This window comes from Mycteria americana, chromosome 10, assembly GCF_035582795.1.
Source record: "Mycteria americana isolate JAX WOST 10 ecotype Jacksonville Zoo and Gardens chromosome 10, USCA_MyAme_1.0, whole genome shotgun sequence".
NCBI lineage: Eukaryota > Metazoa > Chordata > Aves > Ciconiiformes > Ciconiidae > Mycteria > Mycteria americana.
In genome coordinates, this window is record NC_134374.1 from 15,184,914 (window position 1) to 15,205,455 (window position 20,542).

At 42.2% G+C, this 20,542-nt stretch overlaps 1 protein-coding gene across 8 annotated transcripts in view; it reads right to left on the reverse strand.

The window, feature by feature from the left end:
* Positions 1 to 20,443, reverse strand: part of TAF1 (TATA-box binding protein associated factor 1) — a 34,956-nt gene extending 14,513 nt beyond the window's left edge. For 3 of the 8 annotated variants that reach the window (XM_075513569.1, XM_075513566.1, XM_075513564.1), the window contains exons 1-23: positions 20,288 to 20,443; positions 19,915 to 20,032; positions 19,205 to 19,321; positions 18,088 to 18,228; positions 17,401 to 17,642; positions 15,060 to 15,278; positions 14,402 to 14,623; positions 14,013 to 14,214; positions 11,558 to 11,674; positions 10,988 to 11,155; positions 9,272 to 9,399; positions 9,050 to 9,157; positions 8,019 to 8,192; positions 7,742 to 7,915; positions 7,553 to 7,657; positions 5,942 to 6,142; positions 4,882 to 5,023; positions 3,986 to 4,116; positions 3,346 to 3,426; positions 2,782 to 2,931; positions 2,501 to 2,620; positions 2,146 to 2,321; positions 1,157 to 1,398 (exon numbers count right to left, since the gene is read on the reverse strand). In XM_075513569.1, coding sequence (XP_075369684.1) covers positions 1,157 to 1,398; positions 2,146 to 2,321; positions 2,501 to 2,620; positions 2,782 to 2,931; positions 3,346 to 3,426; positions 3,986 to 4,116; positions 4,882 to 5,023; positions 5,942 to 6,142; positions 7,553 to 7,657; positions 7,742 to 7,915; positions 8,019 to 8,192; positions 9,050 to 9,157; positions 9,272 to 9,399; positions 10,988 to 11,155; positions 11,558 to 11,674; positions 14,013 to 14,214; positions 14,402 to 14,623; positions 15,060 to 15,278; positions 17,401 to 17,642; positions 18,088 to 18,228; positions 19,205 to 19,321; positions 19,915 to 20,032; positions 20,288 to 20,413 — 3,604 coding nt within the window. In that variant the 5' untranslated portion in view covers positions 20,414 to 20,443. Of the gene's footprint in view, positions 1 to 1,156; positions 1,399 to 2,145; positions 2,322 to 2,500; positions 2,621 to 2,781; positions 2,932 to 3,345; positions 3,427 to 3,985; positions 4,117 to 4,881; positions 5,024 to 5,941; positions 6,143 to 7,552; positions 7,658 to 7,741; positions 7,916 to 8,018; positions 8,193 to 9,049; positions 9,158 to 9,271; positions 9,400 to 10,987; positions 11,156 to 11,557; positions 11,675 to 14,012; positions 14,215 to 14,401; positions 14,624 to 15,059; positions 15,279 to 17,400; positions 17,643 to 17,957; positions 18,062 to 18,087; positions 18,229 to 19,204; positions 19,322 to 19,914; positions 20,033 to 20,287 lie in introns of those variants that run through there. The other 5 variants (XM_075513571.1, XM_075513568.1, XM_075513565.1 and 2 more) reach the window with 4 other exon arrangements.
* Between the last annotated feature and the right edge of the window lie 99 nt (positions 20,444 to 20,542).

Genomic DNA, 20,542 nt, shown 5'->3' on the forward strand with positions numbered 1-20,542 from the left:
TTGCTTGTTCATGTTCTCTTATCATGACATGTATCAATCTGAAATAAAGGTAAGGTACTGAATTATCCACGTGGATTATAAAGCCAGAAGCAACAGCTACAGTCAACAAGGACCCGCAGGTGCCTAAGTGCAACCTGTAAGGCAACTGCAACATGGCCCTGCAGATTGCTTATAGTTACAGTGGTTTTGATCATAGGTATGGAGATCTGGTAGAAACCGAAGGTCAACAATTATCCAGTTCTCCAACTAGTGTTACAACCAGTGAGTTAGCCTTATCTCATGTGACCACAGAATCTTTCCAGCACCATCCATAATTTTGGTTGAGAGATTTTCTTCAAAATAACACTGGGTATCTTTTCATAAGGCAACAATCATCAGCAAATCTTCCACATATCCCTTACTAAATTATTCCAGTAATTACTTAATAATTCCAGTAATTAGTGATTTATTCCCGATCTGGGTTTTCAAAAACAACAATAATGTTGACCCAGATGCAGCAGAGCTCAACTTTGCTCATACACATGCAACAAATAACAGTGATCATGAGCACCATCATACAGACAGAAGTCCATTCACAGGTCAAACACTTTTACCTGCCATTTAGGGACATGTCAAGTTCTCTGTTGGAATGCACTTAAAATATGGAACGCACATCTCCAGGAGATCCAAATCTGGCAGCTGCCCAATTACCTCCCAAACACTCTGCTACAGCACACAATATAACAAGACACTGCTATCAGCCTACATATCGTGCCTATCCATTTCACATACATAGCTGTGTTTACACACAAGATCCAATTAGAGTACCATAAGCTGGTTGCAGGAACTGTTTGTGAACACATCTTGAGAAAAGTACTCAAAAACACACCCCCCTCCAAAAAAAAGGGAAACTTAAGCAGCAAGCAGCAGTGAAGAAATACCAGAGTAAGTTTATAGTTCAAAATAAGCAAAGCTATGGGGCAAAGAAAACACTTTAAATGCATTTTCAGTCAGTAACTGTTCAGGAGAAGGAAGAAGCCCCAGATAAGCATGTTTATACATTCTCCCTGTAAGGACTCCAGACTCTCCTCTGAGAGGCCAGATCAGCACACTTTGCAGCCTGACACAAAGTTCTGCATCCCTTCCCAGGCACATTCTGGTGGTTGCAGTTACTTACACAGCCCCTTTTTGTCTCTCCTGTCCTTTTTGCCCCTCTCTTTGTCATTGCTACTGTCTTCTCCCAGAAGCATCCTTTGCAATTCCTTTCGTTCCTGCTCTTCTCTTTCCCGAGAGAGCTGAGAACTAGTTTTCTTGTTCTGTAACATATTCTCAATATTCTTTCCCATCTCTTCAAAGTCACTGTCTTCAGCAGAGCTGCTATCTGTGTCTGTTGACAGGATCTCAGTGGATTCCAGAACTCTGAAACAGGAGGCACCTTGAAAGTCAGTTAGTGTCCCCCCCAAAAAAAAAAAAAAAAAAAAAAAAAAAAAATCAGCCTGTTACCTTCCCAGAAATACAAAGGAAAAAATGATGCAAGGGTTTGAAAATTAATGTTGCAAATCACTACTACAAGAATAGGCATAATATATTCCCTTCTCAGTCCTCCTGTAATCCCCATGTCCAAAAGATCAATTGTTCCAAGCCAATCTTCTCCAACAAGTTGATCTCTTCATCATCAACAGTACTATATTCCCTCCCCACTCTCAGGTCTTGGGCCAGAACAAGGAATAATGCATGAATTCTTCTGGCAGTTCTAAAGAATAAGACATAGATTTGGTAGCTGCTACCCAAGAGAGAGATGGAAAACTGCTCTTAACAAAACACACAAAAAAAAAAAAAGAAAAAAAAAAAAAGGAAGGAAGGAAATAGTGTGGTGGACTACTGATCTGCATAACAGTGGAACACCTCATGCCATTATATGTGGCAGACTATGCAACTCATTCTACCTTTCCAAAAGGTCTATGACAGCAAGACACTAAGGCTAACCCATAAGTTTCTATTAACAGCCAAAGCCCTCTTTCTCAGTTCTGTATTTTGTGGGCTCAACCAGTTCAATCAACATCTATACCACTACATTATCAGTGAGCCCCAGGCACACATAGTTCTGGAATTTTAACATGGTGACAGGGTGGGGTTCAAGGCTGTAAACATCAGATAAGAACTTACTTATTTTGTAAATCAAAGATGCGCTGACACTCTTCTTTGTATCTCTCCTGATGTTCTGCTACAGAAAACCGAGACCCCCGTGCAAATTTGCTCATAGGGCCTTCCCCTGAACGAGCCTGCTCTGTAGACATCGTACGTACCACATCAATCACTTCCCACCGGGACAGCTTCTTTATCTGGAAAGAGGAAGACAGACTAGAGATGGCTTTAGAGACATACAACTGAGGTAGCTGACTGTGGATTTCAACTCCTTTCCATGCAAGGTCAGAATGGAAACGTATATGTCCCTTCCACCATCAGCTGCTGAATCCATTAGTGAAGAGAACTCCGTAACCTGCTCCACATTCATGCTCACCTCCTCTTCAGGCACTCCAAATTTACGCAGAAGCTGTTTGGCATTTTTGAGAGAAAGTCGGCGCAGATCAGCATCTGTCCCAGTCACTGTTTTTTTCACTGGCTGAGGTTCTTTATCATCCTGTTCAGAGGAAGATGCAGCCTATTAATGTCATCACATAATAGACTTTCCTAGGCTCATCATCCGATATTTTCTCTTCCTGATGCCCCATATTTACTCCATTTCCCCCACATGACTTTCCAGTTATTGCTCCTTGTCCAACCCAACCTTGGGAACTATACCTTCTGCTGAGTTGGTTTGTTTGGAATCTTCACATAAGAAAATCCTTCACCACAACCAGTAGGATCTGCTACACCAGTCACTTCTAGGAGGCACTTGCCCTTCATAGCAGCAATGAAGGCTCGTGTGGTGTTCCATGGAGCTGTGCGCACCTGCCAGCAAGAAGAGAAACATGCCCTCACAATCCTGCTACCATCGAGGAGAATTCCAAGCTTTTTATTTTGGATTCTTCCAGTCATACTGAGAACTTTTCAACTGACATAATGAGGGTAAATTCCACTTCTTGATCCTGCAGCTGCCCTGATAAAACCTCTATGAAGAACCGAAGTGCTAGATAACTCACAAAAGGCATTTAAGGCAAAAAGCCTAGTCCTGAAAGGACCTGGCAAGAAGGATCTCCAAACACAGGTATAAGCTTGGCAGCAGAGTTCCCAGGAAAGTTGCAAGAACATTTGATCTACTGAATCCTACTTTAAATAGGTCCTTTATATTTAAGGACCTTGTTTCTCTCCTGCCATGCAGATTTATATATCGGCATGCATGCTCATGCATCATTCTGACAGTACCTCATCATCAATTTTCATTTGGAAATCCTCTTCATTCTCCTCTTCTGGTGCAAAGAAGGATTTCTCCCCATAACCTGCATCCTGCAGAGAAATATTGGGAAAAAATGAGAACCTAAAGTCTTAAAAAGGTTACTGGACAGAGAACTAGAAGTGTATTATGAATTTCCTGCGGAGACTTGTCATGTTGAACAAGCATACTTCCACAGACAGGTGTTTGCAAGATTCACTGTGACCCACAGTATCACAGATGTCAAACTGCCCAGTATTTTGACAAACGCCGTAACTAAATACTGCACTCAACTTCAAAAAAATAACCAGTCCCACTCAGAGCCACATACTGGTTAATTTCTCTAGAGCTCCAGGTAAAAACATAAGCCTTTTCTGTACCTTCCCTTTGCTACCTTTGAGCATAGCTAACTCAATATCTAAATAATAGGTGGTAAGAATATAATGTCTCTCTCTTTAAGAACTTAACTCCCTTTTTACACAGCAGAAAACTTAGCAAGTTGCCCAGTAATCAGGGGCCTAATTTGCCTACTTTATAGCAAAATTAGCTTTAGGCACAAGGTGTTACCTAGCCTCACCCTTCACAGACCTAGTTGTCAGTTAACTTGCCTTATAGGCTACAAGGAGTGTTTACCTTCAGTCGCTGCTCAGCCGCAATCATGCTGTAATAAGCACAGCACTGTTCTGGGGACACCATTGCTCTGATCTCTTCCTCTGTTGGCAATCTGAAATCTGGCTTTAAAACCCACCAATTTGAGTCCATCCCTGAAAAATGCACAGATCAAACACTGAGTAGTTTCCCACAAATGTTGGATGCCATTCTAATCCTAACTGTATTTCAAGATTTGGTACCCTGCTGCCATGCTGTCAAAAGGAGCAAGTATGACAAATCTGTGACACTTACACCACTAAAAGTGATAGGTTTTTTCATTCTGCATTTGTCTAAATCAACACCCCCTAACTCAGCACCTGTTATATCAGCAAACTTTCATACATTCTGCTCATTCAATGTATAAACTACATTCCAAAAGCATTTAATCCACCTTTCACTTCCTCACCTCAATCTACTTTTCCCCATGGCTAGCCTAAGAAGCTTTGTATTACCACCTGTTTATCATTCTGCATATACAAAAAGCAGAACTCAGGCTCTCAGAGCACTATTAGACTCATGAAGATGGGACAAGCTTCTACTGGCATGTATTTGCTTGCAAAACACAACACGGCCATACACAGAGGGAAGGGAATGTGTATGTGTTGGTGTCGTACATTGTTACTTTACAAGTAAATCATTGCTCAAAGGGTTATAAAAAAAAGTCCAAACTGTAGTCATTTCTCACCATCAAGCACCCTTGTGCCAAAAGAAAGTGCACGTTTATAAAAACTGGAACAAAAAAACCTACCAGATTACATTTCAGTTCTTCAAATACATGTTTTCAAAACTGGTTTATCAGGAGGAGATGTTGCCTCCTGCTGTTTGGAACTCCAAGAGCAGCAAAGAATGGCTGACCGCCACATAAAATCTTTAAATACCTGTGCGTTTGAAATCAGCACAAAGCTTTAGCCGCTTTCGGATGCTACTCTCTGAGTGTGAGGGAAAGGCCTTCTTGATATCCTCCATGCGAATTCTCCGAGGACGGTCTCTGCTTTTCCAGAAGAGGCGATAAATAAAAACCTACAAAACAAGACTCATTTGTGATGTTCGAAGAAAGAATACAACAAACCTGCAAAGACAGTACAGACAATGCTGTTTCTAGAGACTACTTCAGACTTCCTACTTAAAACCCATTGTTTCTTACAAACTTACTTGGTAAAGTTTTCCAAGCCACATGTTTGCTTCAGGTTCAGCTATTTTTGAGAATGAGATGTGGAAAAAATATTTGTCTTGAAATTTTCTATTATCACATTAGAAATGTTCATGCTTTGGTACAGAAACTTGAACTCTGGGGATGGCAGGGATTTTCCTGCTCTGCAAATACCTCTTGAGTTATAATTTTGAATTAAACTGACAGTAAATTACTAGAAATTTTCTCCAAAATCTGAATTTGGGTATATTTATTTGAATGGTCACTGACAGTCCCAAAGCTTAACTGCCTCAAGACCTAGGAAATCCACAAAGACCTATGAAGCAACTCTAATTCTGTGCTATGTAATAGGACTGTGATAAGATCCCTTAATTGCCTCTTAGTAAAACCCATGTAACTGTCATTTTATACAGCATAACCACTTCAAAGTTAATTCTAATTTCTTCAGTTTCCTAACCTTATAGCCTTTTATTTGGGCTAATAAAAAGCCTCTATCATATACTTATCAGATAGGATGCAAGTAAACAGAAGAAGCATGCTATAAATCATGACAACCAAAATGGTCTGCATGGTTAACATCCAACTCTTGTAGTGCTCTCACCTCACAAAAAAAAGAAAACAAAAAAACAAACAAACAAAAAAAACCCAAAACCAAAACAAAACAAAAAAGGGAGCCGTAGCAGGGCAATAAGCTTCTCAAATCAAGGCTCCCCACATGAAGCCCATGCCTATGCCATGAGCTTTCTCCAAAGACCCCTCAGATCCCCAAACTGCCCCTTATCACATACCTGCAAAAAATCTCTGATATGGGTGTTCGCTCGTTTAGAGTTGGGACCAGGTACTTCATAAAGTGGGCACTCCTGACCAACTACAAAAATATCCACTAATTCTCGAACATAATAGCCTTGTCGTGTCCGGATAATCAGGAAATCCGTTTCAGGCATCTTATGTAAATAGATAGGGGCCCGGAAAAGGTTATTTTCAAATGCCTAATAAGAGAAACAAATCGAAGTTTGAAAGTCAGGTTTTGATCAAATTTTCTGTAACTCAATCTACAAAAAAGATCTTAAAAAAAAAGTCATTCCAATGGTATACCATCATTTGTATCACAGTATATGTAGATGTGCAGTCAGAACATTCATTGCTTATGCAGAGAATAACCAAGGATGAAGCACAAAAGCAAAAGAAAACCTAGAATGCAGAAAGAGTTTGAAGTGCTCTTTGGACAGATCTTTAAGGAGGTACTTTAAAAAGGGACAGAAAGAACACATATGCAGAAGAACACTATAACCATGGAAACCAGCCCAGGACACATGCAGTCTGGGAATGGGAGAAGGCAACAGAAGCATGGACTGAAGACTTTGCTTAGGAAAAGAAGCTGTAAGAACCTAACCAGAAAAGCAGAGAGCAGCAGAGTTCAGCATTTAAAGGTAAGAAAGTTTACACTAGCACCAAGGAGGCACTAGACTGAGTGGAACTGGAAAGACCATCCTCCTCTGTAAAGTGTTTTCTCCACTCGTAGGGCTTCCACAAGCCTTACCCACTGCTACTCTCCCACACTACCCTCATCCACATTGCAAAGCATTCCCTGAGATGGCCCTGTCCTCACTTCAAGCTTTCCAGAAGTCCTGTTTTATCCATGATGAAGTCCTCCTAGGCTTGAACAATTAGCATTGTCAGTTCTGTGATGAATCTCTAGTATCAACCTTCACCTTACTTTTTTCCTGTGGTAAAGCACGGACAGAATTATTGCTGCATCAAGGGCAGCTAGCATTAACTGAAACTGATTTATTTTTATATTTATCATGGATTTTGTAACCAAGTGGTCCTTACAACATTCTTAATTCCTCTCCCCATCACAACTGTATGTATTTCAACAACACAGAAAGGCTCATAAAAGCATAAGTCTACACACCTGACTAGTAACTAGCATCCAGCAGACAACTAGCAGTGCAATTCTCAGAAAGTACACATAAGGTTTTGCTCACCCATCCTGGACCATGATAAATCCATGTTTTCTATCCCCACCGACACCTATACTTTTAAACTTTATAAACACCTTTACTGAGCTCCCCAACATTCAAGCAGCTTTGGCCTTCCACTCAGTCCTCTCTAACAGTATTTCTAATGCCATTACAAAGCAAAGCAGCAAAGATTCACTTTCTGCAATTCCTATCATTCCTACAACAACTTTAAGAAACATACAACAGAGATATTTAAAAAAAAAAGCCAAGAACTGAATTATTATCAGTAAACAAAGAGACTTAAACCGGAAATTAAACTGAATCTGGTTTTTTTGGAAGTTGAGCATTACTTGTGATTCAATAAACAGGGCATGAAACATTCTGCCTATTATTCCACATTCAACTCTTCTGTCTTCTTATGCTTGCTTTTCTCACCTGCAGTAACTGGCCTGGATGCAGAGAACCCAGGAATGGGGAAGTGTGACAATAAACAGTCTCTCCATATTTACAGTCTGGAGCTCCTGGATCTTTGCCAGGTTTCTGCAATGTGCAATGAAGGGGCAGTTAGTGCTCAGTGAGAGGCAGAAGAAAAACACTGTCCAACAGCAAAACCTGCATACTCACCCTTTTGTAGTAATTTTTAATCTTTGTTGCCATGCCAACCTGCATCATTAAAGGGGCATTTTCCTCACTGTATTCAGCAAGGATGAGATCTCCATCCTTGCCAGTTAGGTCCTGTGGTGTGCGCATGAAGAACATTTCACCCCCGCCAGAAGCCTGACGCTCCTGCTCTCTCATCTGTGCCAGTGAAAAGACAGTGTTAGGAAAACAGCACATCCAACAGATCTGCTGTGCAAATGGAGCCACAGCAGACATCAGATATAGAGAAAAATAACTGTACTTTGGCTTTCTTTTTTATGTGCTTCAGCAGAGGTTGCACAGCATGGGGCCCTGGCTGGGACAAGGCACCAAAAGAGTATTTCTTCAGGGGAGGCCGATGAAATTGTCGGAGCTTCATAGGACCCATATGTGTGGGAAAGAATGGCTGGCGAAGTTCCACTGCTGGGATAGAGTGCTAACACAGGAATAAAATGTGTGTTAAAAATTACACGTATCATCTCAAAACTAAGATCATCCTCCTATGCTGCTAACCCTTATATAACAGAACCTAGTAATATTTTTAGGTCTGCTAGCAGTAATACTAGTGCATTGAAATTCACTTGTTATCATACATGCTGCCTTTTGACAGAAAGTGCTTAGGTCCATGTATAGATCTTTCCTTCCTGTACAGAGATGACTTTAATTTCACTATTTCAAATGGTACCCCATGAGAGGATTTTTTTATTAACTAGGAGCATGCAAAGCCATTATCCCTATCAGTGGGAGAGAAGTGCATTTGGAATTACATACATTTTTCCTATTACAGAAGAGGCTGGAATCAGATGAGGTTTTAGAAGAGGTCACTGAATACCACAATGAAGGAGGAAAAAATATCACCTCTTCACCTAGGGCTAGTGAGCAGTAGTTCAAATTCATCATTATCTAAATTATTTTTATAATATCCAGATTAAAACACACACTAGTAGCAGAAGTACAGCCTCACCTCTTAGCTATCTGCACCACCTTCCCCCCTCCCACTACTGATCAGAAAGAGTACTACAGAAAGAGACACGAAACAAAAGCATGGCAAGTATGAAACAGCAAGATATAGCACCTAAACCTCAGTTTGATGGGGCAATCAAAAGTTAGTTCAAACTCCTTTTAATCATTTTAATTAAACAACATTAAAAATCTCTCTCATGAACACTTAACTGACCTGCTGTAATCTAAATTCGTTTTATCTACAAATCCTAAATCATACTCTCTGCTAGAAACCTCCTGCCAGGACACTCTATGTATCTCTCACTCCATAGCCAACACTACCATGACTACCTGAATGATGTTGCCTCCAAAGGTTCCTCGAAGTCCCTGCTGTTTGGGGTAGTAAAACTCATCATTGGAGAGGTTCCAGGGATCCTTCACCTCTGGCTGAGACATGTTCTAATTCAATTTTAAACAGAGAGACAAGTGTCAAAAAAAAAAAAAAAAAAAAAAAAAAAAAATCACTCCTTCCACATCATTCCTAACCTGCAAGGTGCTAAAGCTTATGCTGACCTGCTGTGGTTCTTCCTTGATGACACCTGTTTTTCCCAATAGGATTCGACTCTTCTTTAGAGAAGATTCTTTCTTGTTCTCCTTGGATGGAGAGTTCAAAGTCATTTCTTCCTTTTCATCAGGAATTTCTAAAAACACAAGCAATCACACTGTAGGACACTTGTCCTAGGGTTCCCTTTTCAGCACCGCAGCCTCCTACTGAGCTGCAGCTTGGTCCAAACATTTTAGCCTTTTTGTTCAGTTTCTGGGGTGACTGTCCTCCTTCTACACTCCTCCCCCTTTTCCTCCATAAAGGTTAATATGAAACAAGTTCAACAAACACAGAAAAGCTCCATGCTTAAATCGCTACCTTACTTTCTTCAGCAGTGAGTAGATTTGAGTGGGAGGAGGGTGACTGTGGGGATTGCTTGGGGTATCCACTGCTCAACACAAAATTTACTAATAATCTAATTGATGAAAGTACAAGAAATAGCATCTGTTCTGCCAAAGCTATTCTAAAGAGTTGAGAGTCAAGGCAACAGGAGCGCCAATACTGTTTCCCAACTACATGTACCTTTTCTTCCTCACATATATATAACACGAAAGTGAGTCTGAATCCAAAGATAACGTGGACTTGAACCCAAAAGGGATTCCTCAAAAAATTCCAGGAAAGTAGTATGAATTTAAAAGTTAGTAATTTGTGAAGCATGGATTCCCCAGGTAACATTTTCACACAAGAAGCAGGGCCTAGTGACATGGGCTTGGTAAACACTCTATCAACTTCATGCACAGATCTCATGTCACTATATAAAATAAGAATGGGTTCACCTTTGTCACTATTTATACAAACATCTGCAACGTTGTGGTGTATTTCAGATTTGGAAAGAAAATACTGCAAGTCTGTTTGTCTTTACTTTAACCAAGCTCAAATTAAGAGTGATTTTCAAGGTTGCTGCCTAATACTAAAACATTCCAATCAATACATATAGCAATTCTTAGAACTGACTCACTTTCCTGAGGAAAGAAATGCAATCCAGGCCATATAAAAGTGTAGCAAGATATACCTATCCTTAAATTACATAAGGCTGTTTGCAGATTACCAACACACATATCTAAGAGAAAGTGGTGATTTTAGTGGTCTAAAGACAAAAATCTCTCCAGCTTGTAGCAATATAAGCAGGGAGTACATTCAAATCAAACTCCACAAATACTGAGTAAGTTTGTAGCAGCAACAAAAACGCTGACAGGTCTTATGCAAAGTCATTGCTCCCATGTGCCATTACTGTAGCCTGAAAGAGGCTTAAGGAATCTGCTTCTTCAGGCTTTGAATACAAGCCATGCTGAGAATGGCATGGGCTAGTTTGTGGTTTACTTCTCTACCTTACCTCTCAAACCAACATACATGCAAGTAAAATTAAGACAGTCACTTCTAAAACACACCAAGAGTCAGATTAATTATGTTAATTTTAAGTTTCAGGGCATTAATTTTTACTCTCCTGTTACTGCTTTTAACTTGGGAGTTGAAAGTATATACCACACCATTAGAGTTATTAGCATTGCCTTCTTCTGCTTAGGCCTTTGATTACTTGCAAGTTATCTTCAAAAGCCAGAACAAAGAAAGGCCCTAAGTATTGCCCCAGTCCATTTATTTCCATTACAGTGTGACTATAAATCCTTGCTTCCATTTCCACTCGTGTTTTCCCATTTGAGTCAAATTTCTGGATGCCATAAACATACCTAGAATTATGTTTTCATCATTTGGATCAAGTGTTAAGACAGGGGGATCCAAGTAGGTTTCCATTGCCTGATCATCCCAGATGATATTGTCTTCCCAACGGCCATATACTAACTCTTCATTATCAATCGGGAAAATAGAGTACCAGGGCTTGTCTTCATCCAGGGAAACTGCAACATTCATAAGGTAGAATCCTTAAGAGTTTTATACACTGCTTTGGCAGAAAACCATTTCAGAGCTCATACCCACATCTTATTCTCTAAACGTTCCCAATCTTTCAGGGCTTTCTGAGGCAGGACCTCTAAAAGGCAAAAGAAAACTCATCTTGGAAGCAAAGAGGAAGCAGAGCCCCAAGTCTCAGCTTCACCAACGCTTACAGATTTCGCTTCACTGAAACACAGAGAACCTCCAAGAATGAAATAGGGCCTCTAATAGGTTTTAGAGCAAACAAGTATCTCTTTTATCTACACCTTGTTACCAAAAAACGACCCTGCTATTACATAGAACACAAGTCTATACAGAAACATGTCACATGCACCTGTTCGTAGGCCAAAGATTGACATCCTCATTACCTTGCTGTTCAGGGACCTGCTTTTCTTTGCCCTTTGCTATACCTAGGACTCCTGCTACATTTGGTTTCTGTGCTAGTGGAATTGGTGGATTGAGCAAAGAGCCACTGCGGTTCAAACCTAGAGAAAAGGAAAACAAAAGTAAGGTTAGCTTGAGTGGGAGGGTTAGGGGGCATTGCATTGCCTTGAATCAGAACTTGAGGGTTGCATGGAGAGTGATTTCCAGCCTGAACCAGGATGGGCCCACTGCTCATATCACAGAGAGTGTCATATGTCATTAGTACAGGTAAGACTTCTACTACTTTTCACTGGGTAAAAACCTGGCTGGATGGCCAGGCCCAAAGAGTTGTGGTGAATGGAGTTAAACCCAGCTGGCAGCCGGTCACAAGTGGTGCTCCCCAGGTCTCAATACTGCGGCCAGTTCTGTTTAGTATCTTTATCAACTATCTGGACAAGGGGATCGAGTGCACCCTCAGTCAGTTTACAGACAACACCAAGTTGGGCAGGAGTGTGGATCTGCTTGTCGGTAGGAAGGCTCTACAGAGGGACCTGGACAGGCTGGATCGATGGGCTGGGGCCAATTGTGTGAGGTGCAACAAGGCTCAGTGCCAGGTCCTGCACTTGGGTCACAACAACCCCATGCAACGCTACAGGCTTGGGGAAGAGTGGCTGGAAAGCTGCCCAGCAGAAAAGGACCTGGGCGTGTTCATCGACAGCCGGCTGAACATGAGCCAGAAGTGTGCCCAGGTGGCCAAGAAGGCCAATAGCACCCTGGCTTGTATCAGAAATAGTGTGGCCAGCAGGACTAGGGAAGTGATCATCCGCCTGTACTTGGCACTGGTGAGGCCGCACCTCAAATACTGTGTTCAGGTTTGGGCCCCTCACTACAAGAGAGACACTGAGGTGTTGGAGTGTATCCAAAGAAGGGCAACGAAGCTGGTGAAGGGCCTAGAGCACAAGGCTTAGGAGAAGCGGCTGAGGGAACGGAGGTTGTTTAGCCTGGAGAAAAGGAGGCTGAGGGGAGACCTTATCACTCTCTACAACTACCTGAAAGGAGGTCATAGCGAGGTGGGTGTCAGCCTCTTCTCCCAAGCAACAAGCAATAGGACAAGAGGAAATGGCCTCAAGTTGTGCCAGGGGAGGTTTAGACTGGATAATAGGAAAAATTTCTTCACTGAAAGGGTTGTCAAGCATTGGAACAGGCTGCCCAGGGAAGTGGTTGAGTCACCATCCCTGCAGGTATTTAAAAGACATGTAGATGTGGCGCTTAGGGACATGGTTTAGTGGTGACTTGGCAGTGCTAGGTTAATGGTTGGACTCGATGATCTTAAAGGTCTTTTCCAACCTAAACGATTCTATGACTTACAAAAACATGTTCACCCACAGCTTACTGCTGGAGTCTGCAGCCTCTTCAAAGTTATGTTTCCCTTGCTTTGCATATGCTGCATGACAATGCATAAGGTGCATTTCTATATGGTCCCTATAAAAGTGAGAGGCCTTGAGCAGACAGTTGCCATTGACAAAACAGTTGGTCTGGCCTCCAGCAGCTTCCTGTCTTATGTCAAACTGTCATAGAAAAAAGGATGGCCAAGCAGACCTCAAGGAATCATTCTGTGGAGGCAGCTTCTCCCAGGGCAGATCAACTCACCTATGCTCACATGGCACTTACGTCACTTAAGTTAATGCTTCTTGGAAGGCATAAGACCTAACACATGTGAACAGACCAACCATGTTTAACATGTTACCGTAGCTTTTGATGGGACTCAAACAGAGCGAGTCCAGGCCTGGATAGCTCAGGCACAACTGTGCTGAAATGAAAATTGTTATAAAAAGCTATACCCAATTCACCTACCCAACTCCTCAGAGTGTCTTGTACTCATAGCTGAACAGTAAAGGATTGACATAGTACCCAATAAAGATCTGACATTCCTATTAGTCTTTCCTTGTAGAAGCAGGATAAGATATAACAAGCAGACGATAAACATTCATTCTACACAAGCAATTTAAATTTAAAATGCATCTGTGTCTAAGAGAAGTCTGAGGCTTGTAAGAATTGTTACTTCCTATCTAGAAAAAACAGAATACCATTATTAGTTCAGCAGAAACATCAGAAGACTTTTACACAATTCTTCCAATTAAAAAAAATATATAAAGAAAATTCCATTGGCCTATAAACCGCAGACATCCTAAGTGTAGCATTGCTTGATGCTAATGTAGATGGATCTAGCATCTGGTATTCCACATGGAGAGAAGAAAGCCAGAGTTGATATTTTCTTTAACAGAAGGAACCTACTCTGGTTTTGGAAAGAAAGAAAGAGTCTCAGAATTCTGAGCAGAGCTGCGATTTTGCCAAAAAACATTCCCTGATAGGAAGAATTATGTTCTGTATTCAAGACAAAAGCATGCAATGAGTCAGCTCAACTACAGCAAGTATAATTCATATCAGACCACTGACTACCTTGTTGGGCATTGTATGCAGTGGCATTTCTAGTCATGCTGGATGGCAGCCAGCCTGCCAAACTTGCCCGCTGTGTCTTAGTCCCTTTGTGCTTGACATCTTCTCCATTCCAGATAACATCATCCTCCCATTGGAGCTGTGTCACCATAAGAAAGTGCTCATCAGCTAGCAGATCATCCTTCTCATCCATCAGCCCTGCATCCTGGAAAGAAAGAATAGTTGCTTGAAGACCTGCATTCACTTTATACTTTCAAACTAAAGGAGGAAAATAAAAAGTCTCATTTTGCATGGTGCACAACCATCCACCGGCCCAGCACCAAGCTCTCATTGTACAGCGATCCCCAGTGCCACACACATCTCCACACCTTCCCCCACAGTTCCCCTCTCACCCCCTCATCTGTGTGTCCTTTAACCTCCTGCTCCTTCTTCTTCTCCTTCAGCTTGAAACCATAATCAAATCCACTGCCATCTTCAGGGATCCCCAGCATATCATACCAGAGCTGTGCTGGGCCATAGCGCCATTCTGCCACTTTAGGCTTTGTATCTGTCACTTTGTCTATATCACCAGTTGACTGGGAAAATTTCGATTCCACAGGTGCCATCATGGTAATCTGAAGCACAGCAAAGGAGAGAACGGTTACACTGATGGTCTATCTAAGTGTCAGTAAGAGGCTTCTTCCTTCCAAGTTTCCCAGATTATTCTCAGAGGAGAAAAGTAATTCTAAGAAGTGCTTTTCCATACTTACAAGCTGCCTTAGGAATGTTCTGCAATTAGACTTCCAAGAACACAGAGATTTCTTCTTGATACAAAGAGGATAAGCTCTCCTATTGATCCTGTACCACGGATGCTGCCTTCTCAGTAAGAAGCAATCACCTGAAGTCACTAACTAGTATCTGGAGAAGAGCTTCTGCACAACTGGAATACAAGCCAACCCTGTCCTCCAGTTTTATTTTGGAGGAATAGCTCTTTACTCTAAAGGTCACTGTCCAATCCACTACTACCCCCAGTGCTAGCTGGAGACCCTCTCTAAGTCTCAGATATCCCACCTCATCATCTGAAAGGCACTGCTCAGGAGGGGGAGGAGCAGCAAACTCATATTCCCAAGGAGATTTTCCTTCCATTCCACTCTCAACTACAACTTCACTCTCCTGTATCTGCACTTCTTGTGCCAACTCCCGATGTTTCTTCTTGCGTTTCCTTCGGGCACTACGCCAAACCGATGGAACATTCTTTCCAGGGCCAAAGAGACGCAGGAAACGCAGCACCTGGAATAGGAAAAAACAAGAGGGTCAGAGAAAAAAACACCACCGTGGAATGCTTGTCTGTCTCACCTGAAAAGCAGTAATGAAAGAGAGCACTCTGAAATTCAGAAACTTGGCCTGTACTACAATCTCAACCCCTGATGCAATCAACAATCTCTTGGTTATACTTGGAAAAAAGTTTCTGATCCATCTGTTCAATGGATCCTTCCTTTTCAAAAGGATTTATTCTTAATTTCAGACACAAAGAAACTCAACACAGGGAAGAAAGATTGCCTTCACATATTGGGCATGTGGTACGACACCACCTGGAAATAATTATTTTCATTTTGAACAATCCACAACCTTCAGAAAGACACATGGAGATTGAAGAAGAGTTGACAAAATTATTAGCAAAAGAGACAAAGCTAGAAGACAGTTATATAAAGCAGAGATTTCTTAAGCAACCAGATAAAAACAAATATCACAGTCCAGAAATAATACACACATTTTTATTTCCATCATAATGCAGTTCCCCTGCATGCATACTGCATAACTCCAAAAGCTGCACTAATGACAATGACACTTTCTCTTCTGTTTCTTCTACAATTATGATTGCTGGTTTTTAAGCACTGATAATTGTTTCTTCAGAGCACTCTTGTAAAGAGGGAAAGCATTATTCCCAAATTAACTGACAGATTTAGGAAACAGGAATTAGAACCAAAGATTTGTAAAGAGACATCCCATTAATGTTCCCTGTTAATCTGTTACACTGATCCCCAAAGGAAATAATGTTTATATGACCACTCTGTCCATCTCTGCCCACATCCACATTACCCTTCTTCTCAAAACTCCCCCAGATTACTTCTGAACCCTTTGGCCAGTTTCAATGACCTTTCACCAAAGGCAAAGGGCTCAGACACAGTTAAGAAGCTAACAGTTTAATGAAACACGAAGTCTGTTTCTCCACACGCTATTTCAAGTGGTTTCATCAAGAAAAACAGTGCTACATTAACCTGCACATTCTCAGACATCAATCAATCCTCATAGCCAAATCTACAGGATTTCAGGCTTTGCCAGCTCTAGTGCTCATGAATTAATTATGAAAAAGGCTCAACTTTAACAGCTTGTGCTGATTTCTGCACCCACTGGGCACGTTCAACACTGAACCAGTCCCTAACATTACATGTTGAGCACCAAAGAAATGAACACACCAACTAATACAAAATACAGTAACACAGGAAACACCAAATTTGCAAAAGCCAAGAGAGCATCCAGAAGAGCACCCAGAAGTGCTAGAGCCTCACCTAGATTTCTAATAGACAGATGTTAACGAAGTCAGATGTTAACTAAGTCATTAAAACATGACATTTAATTATGCAAATTGCTCAGCTCCTTACACAAAGCCTGTGATGGAGGCACCCATAAAGCCAAGTTATCCTGGCTCACAACCATCTGTTTGGCAACTATAAGCTCATCTTTATTTTCCTTCCCCTCCCACATTTCCTCTCCTCTTGACACTATAAAAAAAAATCCTCTTGACAGCTGTAAAACTTTCAAAATAATTGTTGAAATACATCAACTAGCGTTTAGGAAAGTATTGGAATGAATTCACTTTGTGCAAAAAATGATCATTCTTTCAACCAACTTGTTATTGAGCTAATTTCTGATCCATACTCGGAGCAGTTTTGAGGGAGGATTAAGTAAAGGATACAGATCACAAATTGTTTCAGGAAGAGCACACCAAGTTCAGGACAGCATGAAAGGAGGAGCAAATATTTGCCAGAAAAGCCAGAAAGCAGACAGATTAGCATTATGTTTTTTAATCATCTGGCAAAAATATTCTCTACTACCTCAGAAAACCAATTTTCACAAATCAACAGGCCTGTGCTATGATCTTACAGAACAGCAAAACATTATTTCACACCCTGATTTATATGATGCTTTTTAAGAGGCTCCTGCAAATGGCAGGAAAAACATTACATGTTAAGCAGTCTGGAAACAGCAACACACAGAAACTAAAGAAAGTACTGAGGTGAGCAAGAACATCTATGCCATTACTGACTACATAACCTTAATACTATGTGATCCATATTTAGAGGCCTTACATGACATAGTTTCTGTCATTTCCACATATCTCTTACAATACCTTGCCTGGTCGAAATTCCGGGAAGAGCTCTGTAACACTTGGCAACTGTTTGGTAGCATCTCGCTGCATGATTCCTGCAAGAGGAAGTGTGAGTTTGCCTTCCTTGGATTCTGCCTGCCTGGCTTCTTGAGGTCCCATCTCTGACTCAGAATCAGAGCTGCTGCTGAAATCCACCTTGTCGGAGGCAGCAGAGGAAGGAGCAATGATGGAGGGCAAAATGATACCGTCTCCATCTTCAGATACTACAACAGAACAAGCACCTTATAAACAAACAGGTTTCCTCCCTGTCCCCTAGTACAACCCCATAATGCCACATCTACTCTTTAGAACAAGTTATGCAAAAATTAAGCCCCTGCAGGGGTTATAAGTACCATTCTGATTTAACCTTTCATTTTATCCTAAGCGTTCCAGGTGAATTTCCCAGCCACAACTGAGAGGATGAGATAAAAAAGCAGTTTCATTGTCAATATCAGCATTATATTTCCAGTGATTGTTAAAATATTTCACCCTACATTTCAGCCAATCCTATTACGCTGCATAGCAAGACAAAGACCCACCTTTAGATGCAGTCTGCAGACTGAATTTTGATGACGCATGATGCTTGCCACAGAACGAACTGCTACACAGCAGTGTTTGCTTCCTTCAGACATTCATATTGCCAGAGAGAAAAAGCAAGTCCTCACTCACCAGCAGCAGCTGCATCTTTTTCATCTTCTTTCCTTCCAAGTACTGGAGGTGGTGGTGGCGGTGGCATCAACTTGGAATCGATATCTTCGCAGTCAGCATCGTAATCATCCTCATCTTCATCTAACCAGTCAGGAGACAAGACTGCATATTAAGCAGACAATAAAAGGGAACCGGGCACCTTTCCCATTTATATTCTCTCATACCTGTACCAACCTGATGAGAAGACCATGTCTTCTCATTAGTAAGGGGACCATTCTCATTTTGTAACTAGATGCAAAACTCTTACAAGTCCGGCTTCCTGCACAAACTCATTTGCAAGACTGGAATTTAAGGAAGAGTGGGAAGGAGGGAAAAAGGCAAACTGACAGAAAGATGACTGAAGCACTTAAAATATATATATATATATATTCTGCTATCACCTCCCCTTATTCACACTTTGCAGAGGAAATAAAGCTGCTAAAGAAGTAAGAAAAATGTGGTTAAAAAGCCCAAATCACCTTTACACTAACCACAATATGTCAACAGAAAGGTTAAGTGTAAGGCAGCTTTAAGAAATATGCAAAGATTTAGCATTTGCACTAGCAGCCACTGAAAGGAAAAAGCTGCATGTTTTTGAAAATCTGTTCTAGGTCAGACAGAGATCCCTGGGACTGACAAAAGAACCAAAGTGCCTTCTACAGAAAGTCATTTCAGGAAAAGAATGCAAGGGTAAAACAGGAGAGAGATATTAAGATTGAAGTGACTCTCTAAGGGATCAGAACCTTATCTCTGAGTATCTCCGAGAAGCACCTGACTTCCTGCATAACCCTCTTTCTAAGAACACAGGTTAAAGAAATATGAGCAGGTATTGGGTATTCTCTGCAGGGGATCCCAGAGCAAAAGGAAGATCCTGGTTTGTCTTCTGAGCATAGTTTAACTCTAATGAGGAACTAATTCCCTAAAACAGCAAGATATCAAGCAGTGGTTTCATCCAGTGAACACAGTTTCACAAAGGCTTATATTGGGTTCTTGAAGCGAGGAGTGAAAAAGCACAATGTCACCCGTATAAGAGACTGTCAAGGCCCACTGCCCCAAAATACACAGCTACAGCTACAGCTGTAACGCTAATCCCCTTTACCTGGTCTTCGAACTGGCTGCAGGCTGCCCATTGCCTGCTTATACCTACGGCTCTCATCTTCTGCCACTTCATTAATATCTGAATAATCAACAGCATCTTCTGTGCTCTTAATCCAGCCTGGGAAGAAAAGAAATCTAGTCACACAAAACTTTATCCTAATATATATTACTAACTTCAGACTTCACTGTGTATATATGAATCCTTTCCTGTGCTTCCTTTCCTTAAAGGAACAAAAACATCTAATTAAGATCTCCCATCGGAGTATTCTCTCCTCATTCCAACCAAAAGCTCCAAGAGCTGTGAATTTCCCCTAAAGATTGGTAAGTAACTAACTTTAGCACAAGGAACACCTTTCACTTACTCAGTGAAACTGTTCAACAAGCTCAGAAACAAAAAGAGACATAATACTGTGCACTCAATAGGTTTGTTTAACATGGGAAAACACAGAATAAACTTATTTATGAGAGGCGAGACAAGTAAGAAACAACTTATAAAAAATGAAAGAGAGTAAGTGCAAAAGTGACCAGCAGGTAATGTCAGATTCACTCTGGCAAGGAGAAGGCAAGGCCTTTGCCAAAGGACCTCTGACCAGATAACATCATGATATTTCTTGCAGTCCCAGGTGACCTGGGTGCATTTCTTCCTCTCCAGTAAGAGCTCTGATCCTGCAGCCCCTCTGTCATTTAACTGCTGGTACCCGAGTGCCTAACCTTCCTCGTCCAGGTGGGCTCCATCGGCCTCCGGGCTGTCCTCCTCGCTGGCTGTGATCTCAGTGATTAGGTTGCCCAGTCCCAGCACACCCAACCCGGCCAGGTGCTTCTTGGATTCCTGGAGAGACCAGAGCCACGTCCCAGCTGGGAAGCTCCGCCAGCTCCGCCAGCCAGGCCGGGCCCCCTAACCCCCTGCTCGGTCCCGTCCTGGAGCTTTCCCTAGGCCTGCCCCGGAGCCTGGGCCACCGACATCTCCTCCCTGGCCCGCCCCGGAGCCTCGCCGCTAGGACGCCTGTTCCTCTCCCATCCCTCAGCCCACGCCGCCAGCCGAGCTGGGCCGAAGCGGCGTCTCCCCAGAGCAACACAGCCCCACCTTGTCGAGGACGCTGTCCCCCTCCAGCTGCCCCGCCTCATTGATATTGCCGAAGAGGAACCCGGCCAGCGAGAAGGGCTCGGCGCGGCCGCCATCCGCCTCCTCCTCGCTCTCAGAGTCTGACATCGCGGCGGCGCCGACCCGGAACCGGAACCGCGGCCCTACCGCGACCGAAGGGAGCCACCACCCTGGGCGGGCAAGCAGCGGCCCCGCCTCGCAACGTCCCAAGGAAGCGGAGAGGCTCCGACGTTCACC